Below are 9,273 nucleotides of genomic sequence, written 5' to 3' on the forward strand. Positions count from 1 at the left end.
ACTTAAATGATATCTCATTTATATTTCTTAACATACTTAATGATTAGAGAGTGACCCCTGAGAGCAGCAGCCCTAGCACATACCTCGTACACTTCGGCATGAGAGAACTGAACGCCTTTATATTGATTTGCTTTAAATAGTTTATTGATACATTATAAGTGAGATTATGTTTCTTATCCCCTGGAATTTTCCTCCCTCATACATGAAAATATATTATTATAAATTCATATAATTCATTAGAACTCTTTTGGTCAGTATGAAATAATAAATGCGTAAGTTATCAGACTGGATCGTATTAGAGGTGGTGGTGGTGATAGAGATGAAAAATTTCATCGCTTAGAGAAAAATCTGAGGATGAATTTGGAGGTGTATTTCACAACAGTTGGATGGTTCATCTCAAGCACGGGTTTGAGACGCTTAGGTGTATTAAGAAATGTAAGGTATTACTTGCTGAGTTAAAACAGGCAAACCGTTACCATAGCAGGGTAAATGTTGAATGTATAATGTTACTTTAAATTATTGTAGTCACCGCTGAAACTGTCTCATTTTCATCATTTTCTTTAACACTCCAAAAAAATCAATGTAACATCAATTTGTGAAGTTACCATGCCATTACTTGGTCAATTATGGTACGATTTGCACCAAACGTTTATCATTTGGACCTTGTCAGATGATAATGAAATCTATCAAGTTTTTGTGCAAATTCTCACACCCTCTCTCGAGTTATTTTGTGGACACCCAACCAGAGGACGGAAAGCAACACTCTGCAGCTCCTTAAAACACACACAGACACACACACACACACACACACACACACACACACACACACACACACACACACACTGTACTATTAACCTTGTTGTGTGCTTAAAGACCTTTGAAGACCTTTGTTGTTGAAGTTCAGCAAGAGTATTATAGCAACAACTGGGTGGTCCTCTGTGGTGGCCCTCTGTGGTGGTCCTCTGTGGTGGTCCTCTGTGGTGGTCCTCTGTGGTGGTCCTCTGTGGTGGTCCTCTGTGGTGGCCCTCTGTGGTGGCCCTCTGTGGTGGCCCTCTGTGGTGGCCCTCTGTGGTGGCCCTCTGTGGTGGTCCCTGTGGTTGTCCTCTGTGTGGTCCTCTGTGGTGGTCCCCTGTAGGCCCCTCTGTGGGGTCCCTCTGTGGTGTCCTCTCTGTGGTCATCTGTGGTGGTCCCCTGTGTGGCCCCTGTGAAGGTCCCTCTGTGGTGGTCCCTCTGTGGTGGCCCCCTGTGAAGGTCCTCTGTGGTGTCCCCCTGTGGTGGTCCCTCTGTGGTGGTCCCTGTGGTGGTCCCCTGGTGGTCCCCTGTGGTGGTCCCTCTGTGGTTGTCCCCTGTGGTGTCCCGTGGTGTCCCCTGTGGTGGTCCCTCTGTGGTGTCCCCCTGTGGTGGTCCCTCTGTGGTGGTCCCTCTGGTGGTCCTCTGAGGTCCCTCTGTGGTGGTCCTCTGTGGTCCCTCTGTGGTGGTCCCCTGTTGGTCCCCTGTGGTCCTCTGTGGTGGTCCTCTGTGGTGGTCCTCTGTGTTGGTCCCCTGTGGTGGTCCCTCTGTGGTGGTCCCTCTGTGTGTCCTCTGTGGTGGTCCCTGTGGTGGTCCTCTGTGGTTCTGTGGTGGTCCTCTGTGGTGGTCCTTGTGGTCCCCTGTGGTCCCTCTGTGGTGGCCCCTCTGTGGTGTCCCCCTGTGTGGCCCTCTGTGGTGGTCCTCTGTGGTGGTCCTCTGTGGTGGTCCTGTGGTGGTCCTCTGTGGTGGTTCCCTGTGGTTGTCCTGTGGCCCTGTGTGGTCCTCTGTGGTGGTCCTCTGTGGTGGTCCCTGTGGTGGTCCTCTGTGGTGGTTCCCTGTGGTGTCCCTCTGTGGTGGTCCCCTGTGGTTGTCTCTGTGCTGGTCCTCTGTGGTGGTCCCTCTGTGGTTCCCTGTGGTTGTCCCTCTGTGTAGGCCCCTGTGGTTGTTCCCCTGTGGTGGTCCCTGTGGTGGTCCTCTGTGGTGGTTCCCTCTGTCCCCTCCTCTGCAGGTCCCTCTGGTGGTCCCTCTGTGGTGGTCCCTCTGTGGTGGTCCTGTGGTGGTCCCCCTGTGGTGGTCCCCTGTGGTCCCCCTGTGGTGGTCCCGTGGTCCCTCTGTGGTGGTCCCTCTGTGGTGGCCCCTCTGTGGTGGTCCCCCTGTGGTGGTCCCTCTGCAGGTCCTCTGTGGTGTCCCTCTGTGTGTCCCCGGGTCCCCTGTGGTGGTCCCCTGTGGTGTCCCTGGTGGTCCCCTTGGTGGTCCTCTGTGTGGTCCCTGTGGTGGTCCCTCTGTGGTGGCCCCTCTGTGTCCCTCTGTGGTGGTCCCTCTGTGGTGGTCCCCTGTGGTGGTCCCCTGTGGTGGTCCCTGTGGTGGTCCCCTGTGGTGGCCCTCTGTGGTGGCCCTCTGTGGTGGTCCCCTGTGCGTGGTCCCCTGCTGTCCCTCTGGTGGTCCCTGTGGTGGTCCTCTGTGGTGGCCCTCTGTGCCCCGTGGTCCCCTGTGGGGTCCTCTGTGGTGGTCCCTGTGGTGGTCCCCTGTGGTGGTCCTCTGTGGTGGCCCCTGGCCCTCTGTGGTGGTCCCCTGTGGTGGTCCCTCTGTGGTTCCCTGTGGTGGTCCCTGTGGTCCTTGTGGTGGTCCCTGTGGTGGCCTCCAGGTCCCCTGTGGTGGCCCCTCTGTGGTGGTCCTCTGTGGTGGTCTCTGTGCTGGTCCCTGTGGTGGTCCTCTGTGGTGGTCCCTTGCAGGTTCCCTGTGGTTGTCCCCTGTGGTGGTCCTCTGTGGTGGTCCTCTGTGGTGGTCTCTGTGGTGGTCCTCTGTGGTGGCCCTCTGTGGTGGTCCTCTGTTGGTCCTCTGTGGTGGTCCTCTGTGGTGGTCCTCTGTAGGGTCCTCTGTGGTGGCCCCCTGTGGTGGTCCCTGTGGTGGTCCCCTGGGTGTCCTCTGTGGTCCCTCTGTGGTGGTCCCCTGTGGTGGTCCTCTGTGGTGGTCCCCTGTGGTGGTCCCCCTGGTGGTCCCTCTGGTGGTCCCTCTGTGGTCCCCGGTGGTCCTCTGGTGGTCCCCTGTGGTGGCCCTCTGTGGTGGCCCCGTGGTGGTCCTCTGGTGGTCCCCTGTGGTCCTCTGTGGTGGTCCTCTGTGGCCTGGGTCCTCTGCAGGTCCTCCTCTGTGGTGGTCCCTCTGTGGTGGTCCCCTGTGGTCCCTGTGGTGTGGTCCCCTGTGTGGTCCCCTGTGGTGGTCCTCTGTGGTCCTCTGTGGTGGTCCTCTGTGGTTCCCCGGGTTGTCCCCGGGTCCCTGTGGTGGTCCCTGTGGTCCCTGTGGTGGTCCCCTGTGGAGGTCCCCTGTGGTGGCCCCTCTGTGGTCCCCTGTGGTCCCTGAGGTCCTCTGTGGTGGTCCCCTGGTGGCCTCTGTGGTGGTCCCTCTGTGGTGGTCCTCTGTGGTCCTGTCGGTCCCCTGTGGTGGTCCCCGGTGGTCCCCTGTGGTGGTCCCCTGTCAGGTCCCCTGTGGTCCCCTGTCCTCTGGTGGTCCCCTGGTCCTCTGTAGGTCCCCGGTGGTCCCCTGTGGTGGCCCTCTGTGGTGGTCCTGTGGTGGCCTCGGTCCCTGTGGTCTCTGTGGCCTCTGTGGTGGTCCTCTGTGGTCGGCCCTGTGGTGGTCCCCTGTGGTGGTCCCTCTGTCCTGGCCCTGTCCCGGTCCTGTGGTGGTCCCCTGTGGTGGTCCCTCTGTGGTGGTCCTGTAGGCCCCCTGTGGTGGTCCTGTGGTGGTCCCTCTGTGGTGGTCCCCTGCAGGTCCTGTGGTGTCCTGTGGTGGTCCTCTGTGTCCTCTGTAGGTCCCCTGTGGTGGCCCTCTGTAGGCCCTCTGTGGTGGTCCTCTGTGGTGGTCCCTCTGTGGTGGTCCCCTGTAGCCCCTGTGGTCCTGTGTGGTCTCTGTGGTGGTCCCTGTGGTCCCGTGGTGGTCCTCGGTCCTCTGTGGTGGTCCCCGGTTGTCCCTCTGTGGCCCCCTGTGGTTGTCCCTGTGGTCCTCTGTGGTCCCTGTGGTGGTCCTCGTCCCCTGTGGTGGTCCCCGTGGTGGTCCTCTGTGGTGGTCCTCTGTGGTGGTCCCCCTGGTCCCTGTGGTGGTCCCCTGTGGTCCCTCAGGTCCCTCTGTGGTGGTCCCCTGTGGTGGTCCCCTGTGGTCCCCTGTGGTGGTCCTCTGGTGGTCCCTCTTGGTCCCCTGTGTGGTGGTCCCCTGTAGGTCCCCTGTGGTGGTCCCTCTGTAGGTCCTCTGTGGTGGTCCCTCTGTGGTGGTCCTTCTGGTGGTCCCCTGTGGTGGTCCTCTGTGGCTCCTCTGTGGTGGCCCTCTGTGGTGGTCCCCTGTGGTGGTCCCCTGGTCCCCTGTCCTGTGGCCCCTCCAGGTCCCCTGTGGTGGTCCCTCTGGTCCTCTGTCTCTGTGGTGGTCCCTGTGGTGGTCCTCTGTGGTGGTCCTCTGTGGTGGTCCTCTGTGGTGGCCTTCTGTGGTGGTCCTCTGTGGTGGTCCTCGTGGTGGTCCTCTGTGGTGGTCCTCTGTGGTGGTCCTCTGTGGTGGCCCTCTGTGGTGGTCCTCTGTGGTGGTCCTCTGTGGTGGTCCTCTGTGGTGGTCCCCTGTGGTGGTCCCCTGTGGTGGTCCTCTGTGGTGGTTCTCTGTGGTGGTCCTCTGTGGTGGTCCTCTGTGGTGGTCCTTCTTGGTGGTCCTCTGGTGGTCCTCTGTGGTGGTCCTCTGTGGTGGTCTCTGTGGTGGTCCTCTGTGGTCCTCTGTGGTGGTCCTCTGTGGTGGTCCTCTGTGGTGGTCCTCTGTGGTGGTCCTCTGTGGTGGTCCTCTGTGGTGGTCCTCTGTGGTGGTCCTGTGGTGGTCCTCTGTGGTGGTCTCTGTGGTGGTCCTCTGTGGTGGTCCTCTCTGTGGTGGTCCCTCTGTGGTGGTCCTCTGTGGTGGTCCTCTGTGGTGGTCCTCTGTGGTGGTCTGTGGTGGTCTCTGTGGTGGTCTCTGTGGTGGTCCTCTGTAGTGGTCCTCTGTGGTGGTCCTCTGTGGCGTCCTCTGTGGTGGTCCTCTGTGGTGGTCCTCTGTGGTGGTTCTTTGTGGTGGTCCTCTGTGGTGGTCCTCTGTGGTGGTCCTCTGTTGTGGTCCTCTGTGGTGGTCTCTGTGGTGGTCCCTCTGTGGTGGTCTCTGTGGTGGTCCTCTGTGGTGGTTCTTTGTGGTGGTCCTCTGTGGTGGTCCTCTGTGGTGGTCCTCTGTGGTGTGGTCCTCTGTGGTGGTCCTCTGTGGTGGTCCTCTGTGGTGGTTCTTTGTGGTGGTCCTCTGTGGTGGTCCTCTGTGGTGGTCCTCTGTGGTGGTCCTCTGTGGTGGTCCTCTGTGGTGGTCCTTTGTGGTGGTCCCCTGTGGTGGTCCCCCTGTGGTGGTCCTCTGTGGTGGTCCTCTGTGGTGGTCCTCTGTGGTGGTTCTCTGGTGGTCCCTGTGGGTGTCCTCTGTGGTAGTCCTCTGTGGTGGTCCTCTGTGGTGGTCCTCTGTGGTGGTCCCCTGTGGTGGTCCTCTGTGGTGGTCTCTGTGGTGGTCCTCTGTGGTGGTCCTCTGTGGTGGTCTCTGTGGTGGTCCTTTGTGGTGGTCCTCTGTGGTGGTCCATCAGAGCGTAAACTTTAGGAACTGACCCTCTGTTGTTACTTTCCCATCACCGTCACTACTGTCACCGTCACTACTGTCACCGTCACTACTGTCATCGTCACTGTTACTACATCCATCAATGTAGCCCCATGATTGGTCAAGAGGGAAGAGAAGCGGAGATTAGTTTACTGTCATGTGATTGGTCGAGAGGAAAGGAGGCAGGGAATAGTTTACTGTCATGTGATTGGTCGAGAGGAAAAGAAGTGGAGAATTTTACTGTCATGTGATTGGTCGAGAGGAAAGGAGGTAAGGAATAGTTTATTGTCATGTGATTGGTCGAGAGGAAAGGAGGTAGGGAATAGTATACTCTCATGTGATTGGTCGAGAGGAAAAGAAGTGGAGATTAGTTTACTGTCGTCATTGGTCGAGAGGTAGGAACGCGGGAAAAAGTTATGGGAGCGGAAATATATCAGATAAAGGTCCCCTCAAAGTCTCTTACTGATTTTGTTTATTTTCAAGTATTCGTCTGTTTGTTTTTTTACTAGGAAGAAATAATTATGGATTTTTTAGTATATTACCTTCAAATGAATAAAATGTGGATAGGATATATATATATATATATATATATATATATATATATATATATATATATATATATATATATATATATATATATATATATATATATAGGATCACCTGAAGAATAGACAAGCTTATTTAATTTGATGCTTAAACACCCAACGCCTTCGAGGAGTAAGGTAGATTAGGTTAAAGAGTTAGGTTAGGTTAGGTTAGAAGTTAGGTTAGTGTTGTGCCCAGACTGGGTGTCCAGACGATGGTGTCCATGACTGGTGGTGTGTCCCATGACTGATGGTGTCCCATGACTGTGGTGTGTCCCATGACTGGTGGTGTCCCATGACTGATAGTGTCCCATGACTGGTGGTGTGTCCCATGACTGATGGTGTGTCCCATGACTGGTGGTGTGTCCCATGACTGGTGGGTGTCCCATGACTGGTGGTTGTCCCATGACTGATGGTGTGTCCCATGACTGGGGTGTGTCCCGACTGGTGGTGTGTCTCATGACTGGTGTGTCCCATGACTGGTGTCCCATGACTGATGGTGTGTCCCATGACTGATGGTGTCCCATGACTGATGGGTGTCCCATGACTGGTGGTGTCCCATGACTGATGGTGTGTCCCATGACTGTGTCCCATGACTGGTGGTGTGTCCCATGACGATGGTGTGTCCATGACTGATGGTGTGTCCCATGACTGGTGGTGTGTCCCATGACTGGTGGTATGTCCCATGACGGATGGTATGTCCCATGACTGGTGGTGTCCCATGACTGATGGTGGTCCCATGACTGGTGGTGTGTCCTGACTGATGGGTGTCCCATGACTGAGTGGCCCATGACTGGTGGTGTCCCATGATGTGGTGTGTCCCATGACTGGTGGTGTGTCCCATGACTGGTGGTGTGTCCCATGACTGATGGTGTGCCCATGACTGGTGTGTCCCATGACTGATGGTGTCCGACTGATGGGTCCCATGACTGGTGTGTCCAGACTGGGTGTGTCCCATACGATGTCCCGGTGTGTCCATGACTGATGGTGTCCCAGACTGGTGGTCCGACTGATGGTGTGTCCCATGACTGGTGGTGTCCGACTGTGGTGTGTCCATGACTGGGGTATGTCCCATGAATGGTGTCCTGACGGCGGACTGTCCACGACTGGTGAGGTCCCAGACTGGTGGTGTCTCATGACTGGTGGTGTCCCATGACTGGTGGTGTCTCATGACGGTGTGTCCCAGGACGGTCCCATGACTGATGGTGTGTCCCATGACTGGTGGGTCCCATGATTGATGGTGTGTCCCATGACTGGTGGTGTGTCCCATGACTGATGGTGTCACATGACTGAGTGTGTCCCATGACTGATGGTGTTCCTGACTGGTGGTGTGTCCTGACTGGTGGTGTGTCCCGACTGGTGGGTGTCCCATGACTGATGGTGTGTCCCATGACTGGTGCTGTGTCTCATGACAGGTGGTGTGTCCCATGACTGATGGTGTGTCCCATGACTGGTGGTGTGTCCCATGACTGATGGTGTGTCCCATGACTGGTGGTGTGTCCCATAACTGGTGGTGTCCGACGACTGGTGGTGTGTCCCATGACTGGTGGTGTGTCCCATGACTGGTGGTGTCCCATGACTGGTGGTGTGTCACAAGACTGGTGGTGTGTCCCATGACTGGTAGTGTGTCCCATGACTGATGGTGTGTCCAATGACTGGTGGTGTGTCCCATGACTGGTGGTGTGTTCCATGACTGGTGATGTGTCCCATGACTGGTGGTGTGTCCCATGACTGGTGGTGTGAACCATGACTGGTGGTGTCACAAGACTGGTGGTGTGTCCCAGGACTGGTGGTGTGTCCCATGACTGGTGGTGTGTCTCATGACTGGTGGTGTGTCCCATGACTGTTGGTGTGTCCCATGACTGGTGGTATGTCCCAGGACTGGTGGTGTGTCCCATGACTGGAGGTGTGTCTCATGACTGGTGGTGTGTCCCATGACTGGTGGTGTGACCCATGACTGGTGGTGTGTCCCATGACTGGTGGTGTGTCCCATGACTGGTGGTGTGTAGGACTGGTGGTGTGTCCCATGACTGGTGGTGTGTCCAAGACTGGTGGTGTATCCCAGGACTGGTGTGTGTCCCATGACTGGTGGTGTGTCCCATGACTGGTGGTGTGTCCCATGACTGGTGGTGTGAACCATGACTGGTGGTGTGTCCACAAGACTGGTGGTGTGTCCCATGACTGGTGGTGTGTCCCAGGACTGGTGGTGTGTCCCATGACTGGTGGTGTGTCTCATGACTGGTGGTGTGTCCCAGGACTGGTGGTGTGTCCCATGACTGGTGGTGTGTCCCATGACTGGTGGTGTCCCATGACTGGTGGTATATCCCATGACTGGTGGTGTGTCCCATGACTGGTGGTGTGTCCCATGACTGGTGGTGTGTCCCATGACTGGTGGTGTGTCCCATGACTGGTGGTGTATCCCATGACTGGTGGTGTATCCCATGACTGATGGTGTGTCCCAGGACTGGTGGTGTGTCCCATGACTGGTGGTGTGTCCCATGACTGGTGGTGTGTCCCACATGCTGGTGGTGTGTCCCATGACTGATGGTGTGTCCCATGACTGGTGGTGTGTCCCTGACTGGTGGTGTGTCCCATGACTGGTGGTGTGTCCCATGACTCATGTTGTGCCATGACGTGGTGTGTCCCATGACTGGTTGTGTCCCATGACTGGTGGTGTGTCCCATGACTGATGGTGTGTCCGATGACTGATGGTGTGTCCCATGACTGGTGGTGTCCCATGACTGATGGTGTGTCCCAGGACTGTTGGTGTGTCCCATGACTGGTGGTGTGTCTCATGACTGGTGGTGTGTCCCATGACTGGTGTGCCCATGACTGATGGTGTGTTCCATGACTGGTGATGTGTCCCATGATTGGTGGTGTGTCCCATGACTGATGGTGTGTCCAATGACTGGTGTGTCGCAAGACTGGTGGTGTGTCCTATGACTGGTGGTGTGTCCCATGACTGGTGGTGTGTCCCAAGACTGGTGGTGTGTCCCATGACTGGTGGTGTCCCATGACTGGTGGTGTGTCCCATGACTGGTGGTGTGTCCCATGACTG

At 56.7% G+C, this 9,273-nt stretch overlaps 1 protein-coding gene across 1 annotated transcript; it reads right to left on the reverse strand.

Moving 5' to 3' along the window:
• Positions 1 to 329: 329 nt before the first annotated feature.
• LOC121862045 (pre-mRNA 3' end processing protein WDR33-like) lies at positions 330 to 7,386 on the reverse strand. Its single transcript, XM_042359976.1, has 4 exons — positions 7,176 to 7,386; positions 2,896 to 4,423; positions 1,038 to 2,772; positions 330 to 416 (listed from the first exon to the last, which is right to left on the reverse strand). Exons 1-4 carry the CDS (start codon positions 7,384 to 7,386, stop codon positions 330 to 332), a joined length of 3,561 nt encoding a protein of 1,186 aa, XP_042215910.1.
• Between the last annotated feature and the right edge of the window lie 1,887 nt (positions 7,387 to 9,273).

The sequence above is a fragment of the Homarus americanus genome, unplaced genomic scaffold (assembly GCF_018991925.1).
Source record: "Homarus americanus isolate GMGI-L3 unplaced genomic scaffold, GMGI_Hamer_2.0 scaffold25013, whole genome shotgun sequence".
Lineage (NCBI taxonomy): Eukaryota > Metazoa > Arthropoda > Malacostraca > Decapoda > Nephropidae > Homarus > Homarus americanus.